The following is a 19,104-nucleotide window of genomic DNA, read 5'->3' as shown; positions in this document are numbered from 1 at the left end:
TTATTGAAAATAACGGGAATTACAATCAGCCCGAGCTTTAAGGTATTTTTGTATTTTGTATTTTTATTTCACTCACTATTCTTGCAAAGTATGTATAGAGCTACATGATCACATTTCTTAGATCAAAAGAGAAATCTGAGGAAAAAAGAATGAAGAAGAATGTCAGACTGGGTTGATGCAAAACTGTTGCAATGAATGAGCTGTTTATATTAAATCTAAATAATTTACTTAAAAATACTTTTTATTTATCAACACAACAATAAAGGTACTTTGGTTGCATTTGTACAATGGGTGATACAAAAAAAATCCCGACACGACGTTTACACACTGCAAAATGGTATGTGTTTTCAAAAATAAAGTGTTTTCAGAAACAAAATACTCAAACAATTAAATATCTATTCTTTATACTTGAATTTATTGTGTTTTTTATTGATTTATTGATGAATTTACTGATTGAGATCCTTTTTGCAACCGATTTAGAATGTTAATTCACAAGCTCATGATTTGAATGTCAAGATGTTAATCTCAGATCATAATTCATACTTATCTATTATCACTTATGATCAAAAAAGATTTTTGTTTAACATCAAAGCATGAACAGTAGCATGAATTTGATCGTTTGCAATGATATCATTAGACCACCTAGAACACTTGGATAATTATAAATTACATCATGTAAATGAACTTTAAATATCATTTACAAACACATTAAACCAAGGAGAGAAGGGACTTCTCAGAGTAAATGAGTCTCAGAGCTTTAAAAGCGTACCAGTTAACGATATACATACCCCACACCGACCAAGAAAACTATTTGACGGTACTTAAAACTGAATATGTATTAAAACTGATTTTAATAAATCGCTCAAATGTTGGCGAAATAGGATTGTAAGAATTAATATCAGGGAAGTTAGTACTACGCTTCATTTATTTAATTGGGTTATTACCCTCGAACGTATGCTTATTGCTTGTTGTTTACCAGTGTATTGAAGTTGTTTTGGACAATGATATAAATGGAAATGCTGAGGATAACATAAATTATGATGCAGATGTTAAAGGATGGTACTTATGACAAAATTCTTAGAAATTTCAATTTTAAAAGGTGTATATTCCGTAATTCCTTTACCTATATCTCCAAATTTATCCAAATACAATATTATAAACTTAAAACGATTGTGATTTAAGACCAACCCTCCAAACGAACTCCAAAATAATTGTTAATGTTTCGTAACCTGTTTCACGATAGATATTGTAAAAACCATACACCTTACAGGAAGCTCTGGGAATGCTTTAAACAGGTGTTTACAAGAATATTCATGATGGTGGTTTAACTCGTTAAATCGTTTAGTTCAAGAGTGTGTGATACTGATCAATTTAGAAATGTTAATAAGTGGACCATGATGGTAATTCACCAGTATTAATACGAAAATTTAGATAAAAAATAAATTGAAAATTTTAACTATTTCATCATTTAATCATTTCTATGATGATACTGGTATATACTTAATCCGACCAGAAGTTGTAATATCGAGATGATGAGTATAGGAAAACGTTCATCAACCAATAACTGTCATGTTTTATGACTAATTGGATTTATTTGAACAATTTCGGTAAATGGTTTCTTAAAATGTCATTTCTAGTAATTGATATTGAAATCAGCAAAGAGAAGTTTTGCAAGTTATTCCTTAAAATTATCAAAATCGAACCAACAGTTTTGAAAAGAAGATGTGTTTTTCTTTTAAAAATGAGAAAGCAATATACTTTTACAACGTTGAAAGTAAAGTACCTAATATATCCAAAATGTTTAGATTTCAAAAAAAGAAAAACAACAGTTATACTGTAAACAAAATGTTCGTTGCTGTTTTATACTCTTAATTTAAAAAAAAATTACCTACGTTTTACACAAGAATATGTATCGTTTCTATACTTTTCAAATCAGTTGTTGTTTACATTTCAAATTAATTACAATGTACTATATGTTTATCATAACGTTTTATCCACCAATAAAGATTTCCACATCAAAGAAAGAATAGTTAGATCTTTTGTAATGATATTAGCAGACCACCTTGAACATACTTTACACATCACTACCTTTGGCCGCGAGTATTACTTGCGTCATATCTACATCTAAAGGTAAATGAACTGACGAGCGTTTCACAATCATTCCGTAAGTTTTACGTGCCTTTTACGTGAATTTGAACTTAGGCAAAACTGTTGCGTTTCACTAAGCAGAACGCATCGTAGACAATTTACGGTAACCGACTCTTAAATAGGAGGTAAAAATCGCTCCCGGATGTTTTAAATTAAGTCGTTTGTTAAAGCTGTCAGAATGGAAGAGAATTGGACAAAGGGTTAGGCCAAGGCTTTACTAAATGGCTATAACAAGCATTTTGCCGATATAGAAAGCAAGTTGTGATTCAGCTTTGTCACCATGTCAGCCATGTTTGTTTTCACTGAGTCGATCCAAAATGAAAGGAGGCAAAAATTCATATAGCAACAAAGCTCACAATATAAAGTGATGAACAATTTGCAAATACACATCCAGGTCTATGTTTTAAGGATTATAAACAAAAATAAAAATGTAAACAATAAGAATATTTACGTTGAATGTGCTTATTTTCTGAAGACCAAGAAAAATCTTTTGCAAAGTTTTATGCGCATTACATGAATGGCAAAATCCAGTTTAATGTCTGTTAATGCTATTTGTTGCAGCAAATACGAAAAAAACTTGCAAATACTTAAAAACATGTAATCAGGCACTAGGCAAATTGGAAGTAAGCATAATATCAAGTCACATTTTGACAACGGGCGGCGCTGTATTCAAGAAGTTGTATTTTTTCTTAATTTGCATAATTAATTGTCGGAAAAAATACCGAAAATATCCAACTTTTAAAAACCTATATATAATCTATGTATAAAGAACTAACAATAGTTACTTCCACTTTTTAAATTTACGATTTGTCTTGGTGGCCACAAGGAACATTTTATTTATCAACAGGGTATTGAAAAAACAAGCAAACAAACAAAAACACTTCACCCTTCAAGACACTTCACCCCTCAAGCAAGACACTTCACCCCCTCAAGCAGGACACTTCACCCCTCAAGACACTTCATCCCCTCAATATTAGTAAGACACTTCATCTCTCAACCCTTATTAATTCTATAGTAAATATTTCAATAACAAATATGCCTTTCATAATTATGTTAACTTTCTTTACTTTTTTAATCTGGCAATTTTAAGTATATTAATAACATTTAAACATAATTATAACACGAAAGACAATTTGTTACATGCATTTTACAATATGAAACTTTTAATTGATAACAACATGAAAGACAATTTGAAGATCATAGACGAGGGTTGATCTACATGTATATATTCGCGGACACACTCAAAATTTTTTTTTTCGCATGCGGCGTTTGTACGGCATAGGGTTGCTATGGCGATAATATAATCAACAAAATGAAAAATATAAAAATCACAATATATTTGTAATTGTATTAAATTCGTCTCCTTAATAGCGAAAATTTTTAATAATATCTTGATTAATTATTGAGTTATTATTAGCGTCCGCGAATAAATTAATCAACCCTCGTACATATGGAGACAACAAATGAATAAACATATAGACCTTGCTCTATATAACTGATATATAAATACTAGTATATGTGACTTTAAACATGAACAGTTAACTATATCAAGGGACAACTTGTCAAATAAAGAACAAAGGAAGTATAAAAAGAATTAAAATATCATCACACATATAATACATGTAATTGTATATATATCATGTAAGCTTGTATATGACTCTTTTGAGAGTTAATTTGAAAAATAAAGATTCTTCTTCTTCTATATCTTGGAAAAAGTATACCTTTAAATGAGTTATAAAATTATTTATTAAGTAGTATTATTATATCATTGTTTTAAACAGTAATCCTTTCGTTGCAATTTTAGAATTATGATAACAAAAATAGTTTTGCAAACAAATGTACATTTAATAATGACCACATTGATGTACTCTTTCAAAAACACCATTGTGGTAGCCCTTTGTAAGAAAAATTAAAAACAACAACAATATTTCTTTTTTATTAGGTCTACCTAAATATATATCTATAATAGTTATACATATGTATAATCAAAAATATATTAAAACAATGAATGTTTTGATCACCATTGATTACAAACACAAAATCAAAAGATTAGGGGTGAAGCGTTTCAATCAGATTTCATAAAGAGGAGTGAAGTGTCTGAGGGGTGAACTGTCTGTTAATCTGTGTAACAAAGGGAAACAACTGACGGAAAATAACACGGATAAATTAATGTCGGTATAGTGCCGGAGTTTCCGTAATCATTCGTGAAAAGACCCAAAGTATCAAAATATGACGTTGACAAATTATGCGTACTTACAACTTGTTTACTGTCATGCTGTGTTGTCACATTGTATTTTTTTCTGCGATAATTGTATAGGCAAGTCGCATGTTATTGTTATGAAATCTATTAATAGTAACAAATTGCTGATAACACATACATGTAACTTTCGGGCGGTTGGCAAAAAATATGGCGGCTAGTAAAATGCAAAATATAGTAATTTTATATTTATAATAAGAAACTTATTTTTTATGAAACAGCTTAGTATTTTAAATCATTAGAAAGGTCATTTCACTCATAATTTATAAATTAAAAAATAAATTTACCAAACTCATTCATATTTTCTCGGTAAAGAGTTAAACTTGGTTATAGAAAACTATGGAAATAACAGTTGAAAAAAAGCTGAGCTTTCTTCTTTAAAAGCAAAAAATGAAAACTCGCTTATATTTCAAAAATATGAATGTAAATTACTTTCAAATGATATAAGAATCTAAAAAATCAATCCACAAATAAAAAAGTTATTAGAATTTAAAAATTCTGCGGCTTTATAATACATATAACTATTGGTTCTTCTTGCCAACCAGTATATCTGCTAAATTCTGGTAGCAGGTGCTTGTGATGTCATCAGTCAACTTGCCTATAGGGCCCGAGCATTTAAAATTTTAAACAGGAGTGTCATGGAGTAAATTGTAACAGTCATCAGGCACTGTGTAATTTTTATCTAAATAACATTCAATAGTTATCACTGTATTGAGCTTTTAATGAACCGTGCATCAACAAATTATTGCTATACAATCAATAGTATGCGGTAACTATCCGAAATTTTGACAGTTCTTTCGGATGATGATATTATTAATTAATAAGCAATATTATCATCATAATATCATCATAAAATATGCGATAAAAACATATTTTATCTACTTCCCGTAATAATCCTTCTTGTCTAGCTTGCTTAATAGCCGCTAGTAAAATAAGTAGCATTCTTGAAGTCACCTGACCAATCTACAAGGGAAACAACTACAGAAAAACGGCGGAAAAATCAAGCTAGATTTGTCGCCCTATTGTATCTATGATAATACCGATTGTACAAATTATTCGCGTTATAGGCGGCACAGGGAAACTTCTATTTGAAAATGAGATGATATCATCTTCAAAATAATAAAAAAATAGATCACGATCTAAATAAAAAAATAAATAATTACATGAATAATAATAATAATAATAATAATAATAATAATAATAATAATAAAATTAAAAATTAAAAATAATACATGTAATAATAATAAACAACTGTAAAGAATGACTTTGTGATATGCCGTTCCCTAACTAGATGTGTCGCCTTGTGAACAGTATAGCTGTCACTTATGTATTTTCGTCTTAAATATAGGTTATTCCTGAATGTTCAGGATTAATTAAACTGTTATATAATAAAATCAAATACCATGGAAAAGTTTTACACTGACAGATCAAATGTAGGACTCTGTGATGGATTCTTAAACTCAATGAAAAAAGCTTACAGACCAAATTTGAAGTCAATCAAACTTTTAGTGATCAAGTTATACTTGGCTAAGCCAATTAAGTAAGAAAATTAACATTGAAAGAAGCATGCATACCAAGTTTGGAGTCAATCCAACTTATAGTGACTGAATTATGCTTCGGACAAGCCTTAGGAGACGCCGACGACGACAAAAGTAACCCCTATACGTCGCCTTTTTCAAGGCGACACAATAAACCGTGTGCTAATCAATAAAAATTCATTTCACATAATTTCAAAATAATTCATAAAAACAAAGAAATACATTAACTTTACAATTCATGCTTAACTTTACCGTTTGACTTATTCACTTTTCTGTTTCCAAAGAAGAACACATGAAGTGTATCCAAAAAAGAAAATATTAAGTTGTAAACATCGTATCAATACGTCATACAAAAGAAACCCACACAGAACCAGTAATAACTGGCTTGTTCTACCGGATGATGTTATTATTCATTTAATGGATACATGCTTACAACAATATTATTATAATAATATCATCATTATATATACGATCAAAACATATTTTATCTACTTCCCTCAATAATCCTTTAAGTCATGCTTGCTAAATAATATAATCGCTATTAAATAAATCTAAAATGAATTTGTAGCGTCCTTGAACTTAGTTTGTTGTATTACAAGGGAAACAACTAAAGAAAAACGCCGGAAATATCAAGCTAGATTTGTCGCCTTCTTGTATCTATTATGGTATTTGTGTTTACAATTTTCTTTGTTTTATCATTTAATCCTTGAGTTTCTATTTACTACTATCGGAAACAAGATTACGAAAATATCTTCTAGATTTTCATTACGTTATGTAATCTGAAGTAGCATAGAGATCGGCAATCACGATTCGCTTCATAAACATTTGCTGCGAGTCGTTGATTCACAACAGTTGGTTTAAGTGCTTTATTTAACTAGATTTATTTTTTACCTTTTGATTTTGTTTTCAGTTAAAGGCACATTATTCCTTAAAAAGTGCATTATTCCTAAAAAAGTGCTTTCATTTTTATTTCTGAAATATTGTTTTGTTTTTCGGTAATTTGTTACAGTTTCAAAATAAATAAATAAATAAATAAATAAATAAATAAACAAACAAACAAACAAACAACAAACAAAAATACTCATTTGCTTCTTTTGCTCTGTTTGCAATTTGTATAACTGCAGTGAATTAGTATTTTGTCTTGAAGTCAAAATACTACTTTTGTTATAGTTTGCTCATTTAACGACACATTATTGCATGTTTTGCCTGCTTTCTTCAGTTGTTAAACTACAAACATGCTCTAAATGTATTAATTAAACAATATCAAGCACATATTTGAGATTTCTAAGATATGGATTACAGAGGAATAACGAGCCTTTAATAGGATGAAAGCATAATAAGTCGGAATGATATATAGAAATATGAAGTATAAAACATACTAGGGCATATGCTGAAACGTACACTTAATAAACTTTGTGTGCAGTTTTGTACTGCATACAAATATGTTAGGTAAAAAAATACATGTGCTACGTAAAAATTAACATTTTCAAGGTATTTATATACTAACAACATCTTTCTCATCAATTTTAAGGGTTCATAAAAAATGTCGTATTTTTTAATATCTACTGGATAGTCAAGTGTGAAGAATTCAACCTTATTTCTTAATTAATACGAGTATTAAGACTGATACTAGGATTATTTCACCAGCTAACGATACACAATAGGTTAAACTTATCAATGAGCGAACAAAAACCTCATAGTAGCTCATTTCCTTATAGATACAATAATTAAGGTTAAGAAAAATGATCTCCGTAATAGAAATAATTAGAAAATGTTCACCTTTTACTTTCTATAATGAAAACTTATACTTGGCCTTAGTGTAATGCTAATTACAGATATCTGACGGGATATAATAACTTTTTGACGGGCTCTCTCTCATATATTTATGATAAATATAATATCATTATAAATGTTCAGTTATAACAATGATTATGCACCGATATGTAGACTATGATCCTATATGTAGAAATTAGGGGTGTGATATACAGAACACTGAAATTATTTATACATACATATGGGTTTCCTTCCAACACTTTTTATTTTTTAAAACAGAATTTGTTATTTTTATACAACAATTTTTTTATATACATGATAAATAAGTTTAAAAATAATACAAATATTTTTTTTTAAACATTATCCAAAACATTATCAGAAATATATTTCTAAAAAACATCCAGTTATGTACATGAACTGTTAAATTCGGTCGTATATTTTTAAGGAATTCGTTTTGTAACTTAAAATATTGATACTTCTTCATTTGTACAACACACTATATAATTTATCTTATAAGACCGTAAGATTTTACGTACATGTCCTTAAATTGTAGGTCATAAATAGCTAATTAGAAGCAATTTTAAAACGGGATGGTTATAACATTATATATCTAAAGCATGTTAGGAACTGACTTAAAAATAATTCATGGATAATGATAACGAATTGACCTTTTAAAGTAAATGACCTGTGTGCAGGAGTTATCTGGCAAGTTATCCTTCATGAGCACATTTGTTTTGCGCAGAGCTACGAAAGACCGGTAGGGCCATTTCATCTTTATGAGTTCCCGATATCATCTTCAAGAATTCACAATTTTAACTTCGTGAAATCACGTTTTCAATATAAGGAATTCACGAACTCACGGTTTCAGCTTCAGGAATTCCCGATTTCAACTTCACGAATTCACGATTTTAACTTTAAGAATTTATGATTTCAACTACAAGAATTCACGATTTCAACTTCATGATTTTACGATTTAAACTGCATGAAATGAAGATGAAATCAGGAATTCATGAAGATGAAATCGGGAAGTCATGAAGTTGGAATGTCCCCACCGGTCTTTCGTATGGAGCTTATTGATTATTGGCATACAGAACCTTTGTTAAAGGCGGCACAGGGAAATGAGATGATACCATCTTTTATCAGATTGTACAAATCTAAAATTATTCCTCTTTATGGGCGATACCGTTCTATCACAAATTATGTAGCAAAACTATCCGTTCACGAAATATTCGTGGCAGAGGCGGGCGTCTCTTACAGTCGAACAATAATACGGCAACCATATTTACGTACTGCACGTGCAATTAACGCCAGCGTAAGTGAGCGTAACTTTACGTTAAAACTTACGCAAATGCGTAACTAAGAAAGTTTAGTGAAACGCAAATAAATACGTAAGTTCTACTAACGAAAAAAGTTACGTTCAAACTCAAGTTACTATATCACGTTACTGCGATTATAGTGAAACGCTCGCCATTTATTATACTGTCTTAAACAGAAGAAACAGATATCTCTTGAACTGTTGATAAACAACATATTGGACCAAACATGATTAATATAGATCTTAGGAAATTAAGAATATAATGGTTAATTGTCTTAAACTGTAAATGTGTTGAAAGTTTCTGGCTTGTAACATTGTATGAGGGTTGTGCGAGACTGTGGCTATATCTAAAATAGTAATGAAAATCAATATAATAATAATAATAATAATAATAATAATAATAATAATAATAATAATAATAATAGAAAATAATAATAATAATAATAAACAGCTCTAAGAAAGACTTTGTGATGTGCCGTTCCCCACCCATTTTTATGAACTGTTGTTTAAAATAAACTGTGTGCTAATCATTAAAATCTCATAAAGATAACTTTTAATTCATGTGTAACTAAACTGTTAGATTAATTCATTTTTCTGTATCCAGAGAAGAACATATTAAGTTGTAAACATTGTATCAATAGGGCACACGTAAGTTGCAATCGCAACTTTTCGGCCTTTTCTGTAAGTCTTCGGATAAAGACCTCGAACACAATAGTATGAATGCACAGAACGAATACGGTATTTCGGTCTAACCTACACTAAAAACCTAAACATGTAAACAAATATTAATTTAATGCTACGAGTTGTTGACAAGTTTATTTTTGATATATCAAGCAAAAGTCCACCTAAAATATATGTAATTGAATTCATAGATACAAAAGCAAACAATACATTTGCATTATTTATGTATTTATTATTATGGTGGTAGAAACCGAAAGTACAAAAAGCCAACGTGTTGACATTTAGCCGGATTTGTTTAAAATTGTACATCAGTGAGCATATTTGAATAAAAAAATTGTTGCCATTTTTCTATCATATGTGTACCGAAACAGACACTACATTTCCATTGGATGTCAAATAAATTCATTCGATTTACATAATCGAAGATTACACTCTCATCTACTTTCAATCAAAATTCAAGTTTTTTCAAGTTTCAAGTTCTTTTTTTTCAACTAGGCCCATATGTGCATCAGTGTTTTCACAAACAAATGAGCATTAACAACAAAATAATACAAATGTGTAAAAACAGCTTGTAGACAAGCTAATTTGCATGATAAATACGAAAATAAGACTAGAGATACTTTATGTATGACTTATAGAGATAAGAGACTAGATAGGGATAAAATACTAGTAACATAATGCAACAGCAACATGAAAATTCCTGACCAAAAACACAACTGAAGTGACAAGGTACCATGGTGTAACCACAACATGGGGCCCATGAAACCCCATATTGTAACCACGCCATGCCCGTATAATTAGTTCCATCGACATTTAAGTGCTTACTTTGCAGTACTTTTTTCATGAGTAGTCTATATCAGATATGCCTGTTAGGAGCATACAGTGTTGGGCCCTATGAGTAGTTTGGTTTTTACTTATGCATAAACTTTACAGATAACCCTAGTAACATAAGAAAGTGGCTATAACTGTAAATATGATTGAGCTATGATGATAATAATGATAATGATGTTGTTGCTGTTGTTGTTGTTGTCGGCGGTGATAATAATGATGATGATGTTGTTATTGTTGTTGTTTTTGATGATGATGATGATGATGATGATGATGATAATGCTGCTGCTCCTGCTGCTGATGATGATGAAGATGATGATGATGAAGATGATGATGATGATGATGATGATGATGATAATGATGATGTTGATGATGATAACGACGATGAAAGAAGAAAAAGATGACGATGATTGTAGATTTTATGGCCAAGGTTATTATGTTTTGAATAATATTTTAGTTCAATTTTTATATTATAGCACCTGTACATACATGTACACACTACAAATGTATTTTAATTGACCCAATATCAGCCATGTTTACATATAAATACATTTTTTCATAGTAAAGAGACTTTACTATTGAAAACGTGTCAGAGTTAAATCAATAAATTAAAATTGCACAGTGGAGTACAAACTGGAGTACAGGTATTAGTTACCCGCACTCATTGTCTGTCTAGAGCATGCTCGTTGATTGGCTCATTAATTTTGAAGTTTACTTATTGCGACGACAGAGCGAGAGATAACGAAAGAAAAGTCATATTCAGATGCTCGTATATTGATCAGACTTTTCTGGAGTTTAATATTATGACGACAGGGAACGTGTTTTCATTTTTCCTCGAACAAATCAGATAGCCTCGTGCTTCGATGCTCTTTCTATTACTAAAAAACCCGCCAACGAACTCGTGTGTTCATACCGTATATTTGTTACAAAAACTCCATTATAATGACGACGTGATAACAAAGATCTTTACAGCAATGTATCTTTTATATTTGATGTAACGGAATAAATAGTAGCATATCAATATTAGGGACACTTTATTCCATTGGTTATAAAAAAAATAAAAAAATAACTCACATGAATATCTCTGATCCTTTCATCAAGTCTTTTCATTTCGGCCACCACTTTATTATACTCTTCTTCAGTTCGCAGTATTCTATCATCTTTCGACACAAATTGCGATGGTAACACTTTTGATGACGAAACATTTGTATCACTTCCAACGATGCTTTTAGAAAGCTGTTTTGAATCACCATTTCTTCTGCCATGACAACATCTATATACCGAATTTGTAGGCAAGGTAGGCGGGTATCTTACATTACGGTGACTTGCCGCACGAAGTAGGTATCGAACCTGAGTCCGTGATGCCGCCTGAAAAACAATATTTTAAAAAATACTATATTTTTTATAGATTTCCTTCTATTGTGCTTTCCTCGATGGGCAATTCGATCAGCAGACTTAAGCCGGTGCTAGGGGGTGCGTGAACGGTAATTTGCACTACCCAATACCGTCCATGAACAGGCTCAATCAAACCGAGCCTGCAACATTTTAAATTTTCAATTTTGTCGTTTCGTACGTTCTTTATGTATACTTTATTTCTCTCTATTTTTTAAAAAAAACTTTATGTGTTATTTATTTGAACAACTGTTTTACATACAACAAACCGTTTTATAAAATTGTACTTTAAATGTGAATTGGTCTATAATGGAAGATCTGTTATACCATGAATAATTACTGCAAAATAATCATACATTGAAGTGCTTGGCAAGTGTGAGACGCATGATTCGATATTTCATATATTCATATAGCAAATAATAGAATATTCTAGAACAAAATATTATTACTAGTATTCATCATATTGTAGACATACCAGAACGAATCAAACATCAACACTAGTGTAACGCATTTTCCTAGAACCATAGATACATTATAATCAAGCTATATATCAGTTGCAAAAGATGTTGTTTGAATTCAAATAATAAATAGAAATAAATAAGAAAGAAAAAAATACTTCAAAAATACTAGTATGGGATCTATGTAGTAGCAACTTGAATGAAAAGTGAATTACTAATGAACGAAGTCATTGCTAAATGGATAAAAATCAACTTAATATTGCAGGTTCCGAATATTGTTGAATTCTGTTTACATACACTATTTATGTGTGTTGAATAACACAGACATTCTATGTTACAACTCTTAAGAAGAAACATTATGGAAACAATGTAAATGTGTTGTTGATAAATTAAAAAAATAGATTTTTATGTTAAAGCTTTTTATCCTTCAAGAATGAATACTTTAAATTAAAAGAATAGCAACAAAATGTTGACATTTTCATTAATTAAAATTGACAATATGCCGATCCAAGGATGCAAAGATGTTGAAAAAGCGAAAGTAAAAAACAAAACTAAAAAGTTTCCTTTCAATTTTATAATTTACTTCGCGAGAATGATAAAAAACTTTCGTGGCCCAATAAAATTTAAGTAAATATCTATTGGAGTTTGCCTGTAACGTTCAATTCATTAAAGTATGGGGCAGTCTTTTTATATTTTAGGCTTATTTATTTTTTATCCTTAACATTTTCCAATCTTAACTGTTAGTCAATCACCATTTTTACAGTCAATCTTTAACAATTTATAGTCGGCTCAGCTAAAACTGACAATGAAATTGGCATGAGCATAATGTTGCGTTTACAATAATTGTTGTATTATGTAATATTTGATTACTTAGAAAAATCATTAATATATTTGCTACGTGAATCGAAAAATCATTTTCAAACATACTGTATCTTACTTGAGATTTAAATCATGATCTAAATTTTTCAACAGTTGACTTTCCAGGATGCGGCTCTTGGATTTTTCAAGCAATATAACCACTCGCCATTGTTTAAGCTCTTGAAATATGTGTAGAAACTGAACACATATATATTATAGATTATATAGATATCATTTACATATGCTATGATTTTTAAAAATAATAGTGTGAAGATATATACATGTACATGTATAATATAAATGTATAAAAAACGATAACTTTACGATACTTCGATTATGCATAAATAGACTTCCGTTTTAAACTATCCTGTAACAGAGATAATTGGCCAAATTTTCTTTTATATTTTCATCACATGAGTGGTTCAAAGTGAAGGATTTTAACATACCTTTTGATAACATACACTTGTTTCATAGTTGCTATTTCATTTCATAGATATCAATTATTTCATACGGATGATTTGAAATATTAAAGTGATATAATGCTCATTTTTTCACTGTCAAGTAGAGCTGAATTCACATATTTTTAAAGATTGGCTGTTATTAAAAACAATCAAATTTAAACAAATTTAAAACATTATTATCTTGCACCCAGAGTAGCATTTTTAACAAAACCTCAAGATTTATATATTTAGCTAATGTTTAAAGTGTTAAAAGCCATATGTAATGATCTTATTGCATTTGTATCATTTTTAATGAGTTAAATTTATTATTATAGCTTATTAACTAATTCCTGTATTGTGCTGATACTGAGAAATAATCTAAATGAATTGTATATGACTAATATCATTTATTTCCGTATCAGTTATTAAATGCATGTACATGTATTGTCTACAACTGTAACTTTGTAATAAAATACTTTTCTCAATTGTATATTCAATCCGCCATACAGTAGTGTATTGGCAATGAACATTGTACATGATGCCAAATAAAATATTGAAATTGTTATAATGGTGAATGACCCACAGTTTATATTGGAAACTGTTTGGAATAGAATATAAATCTGGCTTTTAATTAAAATGATTGCCCCACTATTTTTTATAAACTGAACATTAGCAGTAAATTCCGATGGATAATTACAGCAATGTCCCTGGCCCACGTGAGCTATTTATCTTTCGCGCGGAGTGCTTTATAAGATTGAAAGGAATAATGTTAAAATGTAAACTTATTTTGACTTTCATCTGGTCACTTACTTTATACCCTTGAATGGGCACAATACTTTAACAATAGTTCTGTTCACTATTTTCATAACAGTTATTTATCACCAATAGAAAAAGTAGGGGTAAATCTATGACTATTTTGGTAAGCAACATTTGTCTATTTTAAACAATTTCATAACATCATGTACAAATAAAAATAATCACAATAAATTCATGAACAAATTTGATTGGGTTTATAAATGTCTTCCCCTATAAGTCTACATTTATTCCAACGTCAGTACTTTCAAATCTTTTCAGCTAAAATTACCTATGAACAAAAAAAAAAAACAAAAAAAAAACAGTGACACAAGTTTGCATATAAAAGTTTTTAAATAAAATAAAAGTTAAACACTCATACTTAACTCAAGATAAAATTGTATTAATAAAATGTAAATATCAGCATTAAAAACATTATCAATACAATATCTTATAATAAAATAAGCTTTAGACAAGTTTGGCGACGTGCTTGTCTAGTATGTGTGTTTCGATGAAATTATTTTTTTACTGTACTTATTCTCAAGTATTGAATTATGCTTCTTCAATATGTTCAATCATAAAAAGATGCGTCATTTCTCTTCCCAAATCAAACGGCAAACATTTAAACTATATTTTATGCTACATTTTTTGTTTGTATGACAGATCAAATGTCTAAAAAAAAATCCGTTTTTATCAGATCGATTTAAAAATGAATAATGTATGAATTTGACAATATTCTCACTTAATATTTTCTTCCATATCTAAGGTTACACAGATTAAGTCTAAAGAGGGATATTTCTTTCAGGGGTCTTTTTATCTTTTACTGTGATATTTATGAAATTAATCTCAAGTATTATACAGTATGTTTAAAAATGATTTTGATTCACCTGACAAAATATTTAAGATTAAACATTATCAAAGTTAAAACATTGAAATGAAATTGAATTGTCTTAACACCAGGTATCGATTTTTTCCATCATTTATTTATTTATCTATCTATTTATTTATTTATTTATCTATTTATTTATTTATTCAATTATTTATTCATATAAACTTAACGCAAACTATAGTATATTAATATTCCATTTTATCGTTAGAAAAGTGTAAGACTATTTTTTCATTATATAATTATTTCATTTTATTGTGTATATTTAATCATAATTATATAAACGACAAACCTTAAAGAATTTATCCATTTCTAACGTTTACAGTCATAACTTCTCTTTTCCTAAACTTTCTGCTTCCTTTTATAGGTAGAAGCCGAACATGCATTGTTGACAAAAGAAAAAAACCAACAAAAAACAATTAAAACAAAAATGGAAATTACCTCATACTTTTCAAACAATTTGATTCGTTTTTTTTAAACAATTACCCTTCCCGACAACCTGATAACATTGACATATGTTCGATATCTTTATTAAAGTAGGTTTAACATTTATTGTGACCATAAATAGAGGATATTGAATGAAGTTCAATACTGAATTTATTGCACGAGTTGAATAAAATTATATTATGCGAGCCTCTGGCTCTCATAAGATTATTCTATTCAAAGAGTTCAATAAATTCAGTAATGACCTTACACGGATTTAATATTCTTTTTATCACACACCCAAAATAAAGACCGTTTAAAAAGTGAAATAAGAGTCATTTGTCATTGACGAACCTATTGTATAGCGCGTCTTTACAACGGTAATGACGTCAGGTCAAAATATATGCACTGCCGTGCAATACCATTTTTACGGAGTCGCAAAATCGGCAGGGGAGTGTACAATTAATACACGTACATGATGAAACAGAATACATTTAGCTAGCTTTTAATGAACTCATACCAGAAATTAATATAATGGTTCACATTAGAATAAAGTCATTAAAAAAGTAATCGGATTAATGAAAGCCTTACAACACATCGCATCGATACATTTAGACTTCCTTAGCTTAGTATTAAAACAAAAAAGAAGAATTTTATCTTTCACAAATATATCACTAGATTAAAACAAACACGATGGTTATGGAAGACAATAGCTACAATTTCTTCATTTACATCAAACTTGTTACCTTCATAAGGTATATTGTGCTACCTTAAACTGATATTCGCTTTTCAAAGCCACAGCCCCTTAGCAGTGGGTGTCTATAAAGAAAAGTAGATTTATCATTCGTTAAAGGATGCTAATATAATAATATACTACGTCCATCAAAACGTAACAATAAACCAGAATACTAATTCGGTTTCGACATTTAATTGGAGACATTTGTTGTTGTTGCACCATAAATGTGCTAACATAAAAGCGAACGATGCAGATCCGATATAATCGAACATGTTTATGAACAGAAAAGTCACAACTCATTCCATAATGAAACATTGGTTTAAAATTTGTATATAAGTTTTGCAAAAAGCTAATAAAATTGCTTAATTAAAATAACTACATTTGTTTTCAACCTATCATTTTTATAATAAACACGGGTATACGTTTTCATATGTTTATATGTTTAACGCTTTAATTGCTTATCTAAATGCTTTAATCTACATTAACCGACAAAGATGCACTCGGAGGTCTCTATCGCATGAAGTGCAAATCATATTGTCTGGCAGGATGCCGAGAGCATTGCACTGTTACCCGGAGAGCCACGGGCCCGTATCTAGCAGATTATTTTATTACATCGAGATAAGTACATATTAAATTAAAAGCTGACCTCAGCTACCAAAAATGTAAGCTTGTTTTTATAAATGTTCAAAGTCATCAGACGCACCTAGATGAAATTTTAATTCTTGAATAAATAAACTTAATTTAAATATCTGTTTTTTATTATATTAATTGGACAATAACTTCATATTATCATATCAAAACAAAATATTATAGATATGATTTCAAATTATACAACAAATGTATCAGTTATTACGTTTTTTATCATCATTATTATTAATGTTTTGATATATTTAACAACCTTGATATCGTCACCTTAGTGCAATAACTTGGTTACTCCTATTAAATTCAGAGGGACTTAACCTGTTACAGCGCTAAAGTGACGAATTATGTGGTATAATATGCGTTGTACAGAATCGAATTTTTAACCAATGTTTTTCAAAGCTATAAATAGACCATAACGTGATAATGAAGCTAAATTCTAAATTTGGAACTCTGTAAAATGTTTATAAAATTAATACTTATCAGTTGAACTTTCAACTTCGTAATATTTATTAACTAATGTTATACCAGCTATATAGTTAATTGAGTACGTGTATTATCATTAAGCAATGTCGTCCGTGTCCGGGTGGTTAAGGTCGTTAACTTCAGGTCCCATAGCTCTTAGTGCACTCGGTTCGAATCTCAACAGGAACCTAGAAATATTTCATGCGAAGAAACTATCCGGCTAGCTTACAGATCGTCGATGGTTCTTTTCAGGTGCGTTCTCCTGCGTGTCGGAAAGACGGGCACTTATGGACTTCCTCCGCTAGAAAAGCTGAAAAGATCAAGAGAATGTCTGTATCACTTAAAACACAAAAAGAAAGAAGGGTTTCGTGGCTATCCCGGCATTTGTGATCAACTGTATTTTTGCTAACTTTTCTTTTACCTGTGATATCAAAATAATCATGACCACGCAAGTAATATTTTAAACCTTTCCTAAGTGTTATGTTTTACTTGTTAATATTTAACACATATGCTGTAACTATTTTTTAAAAGAATGAAATTACATTTATTTGCTGATATTTTTACATGGCATACGATAGTAATGTATGTGAAAGTACTCAATTTATGTAAAACTTTCTATGTAATTAATTGTAATGTTCTTATGTAAACTTTTTTCACAAAATCATTTTATTTTTCATGAAGACATTGAGCCTTTGGTTACATGGCAGGTTTGTTGAAACTTGAGTACAGCTCAAGTCGGTGCTAGGCGACGGGAGACGTGTTACCGTATTTCATTAACTCTGTGCAGAATCAATCTAACCGAGTCTGCAGGATTTATGTAAATTTGTTGTGATAAATGCTTCCGAGAGATCACCCTTTTCCCAGATTATTTTAACGTCTCAACCTTATTTTGTGTGTGCATCTTTACAGGGAAAGAAACACTTCGACAAAAAATTCCAATATCATCATATACGTACTTATATCATCATACTAAGACACATACACATGGACTGCGTTTCACAAAAGTCTTAATTTATTAAGATTGGTGGCGGCTGTAAAAAGTCTCCCCGTACATTAAATCAAAGATATTATATTTTCGATCCTTGAAGAATGTCTAGCACGACATTGTTGTTGTATATATATGTTATGCAATAATTTTAGTTTCTTCTATATGGCCTACTTCAACTTGGGTGGTTCCAGTATTCTTACTTGAATACTGTATAATCACCCTTAGGATATGTTGCCTGCTTTTTAAATTTGTCTTTTGACGTCTTCTCTGTGATATGCAGGCTTCATAGCCTCAGATCCCCTCTCCAAATTCCATTTTATTTAGTTCCGCCCATTGTTTTCTCGTTTAGGAGACACACATTCTTTAACTTGGGGACCATATCATGGAATGGTACTACTGTGTCACATTGAAGGTTCGATGATAACCGTCGTATGTTTCTAAATTTGAAATTTCACCATTTTCGTGTTTAAAAGTTGAATTCTGCTTA

The 19,104-nt window shown here is 29.9% G+C and overlaps 1 protein-coding gene across 1 annotated transcript; it reads right to left on the bottom strand.

Annotated features, from left to right (window-relative positions):
• Positions 1–11,614: 11,614 nt before the first annotated feature.
• On the bottom strand, positions 11,615–15,754 carry LOC132758104 (uncharacterized; the record flags this gene model as incomplete). The annotated part of the gene is made up of 2 exons (XM_060749613.1): positions 15,659–15,754; positions 11,615–11,908 (listed from the first exon to the last, which is right to left on the bottom strand). Coding segments are annotated over exons 1-2 (312 nt in total), but the record flags the coding sequence as incomplete, so codon positions are not given.
• Between the last annotated feature and the right edge of the window lie 3,350 nt (positions 15,755–19,104).

The sequence above is a fragment of the Ruditapes philippinarum genome, unplaced genomic scaffold (assembly GCF_026571515.1).
Source record: "Ruditapes philippinarum isolate M1 unplaced genomic scaffold, ASM2657151v2 ctg1416_1_1_1_1, whole genome shotgun sequence".
NCBI lineage: Eukaryota > Metazoa > Mollusca > Bivalvia > Venerida > Veneridae > Ruditapes > Ruditapes philippinarum.
The sequence above is the reverse complement of the archived record's forward strand: the minus strand, read 5'-3'. Positions and strand labels throughout refer to the sequence as shown.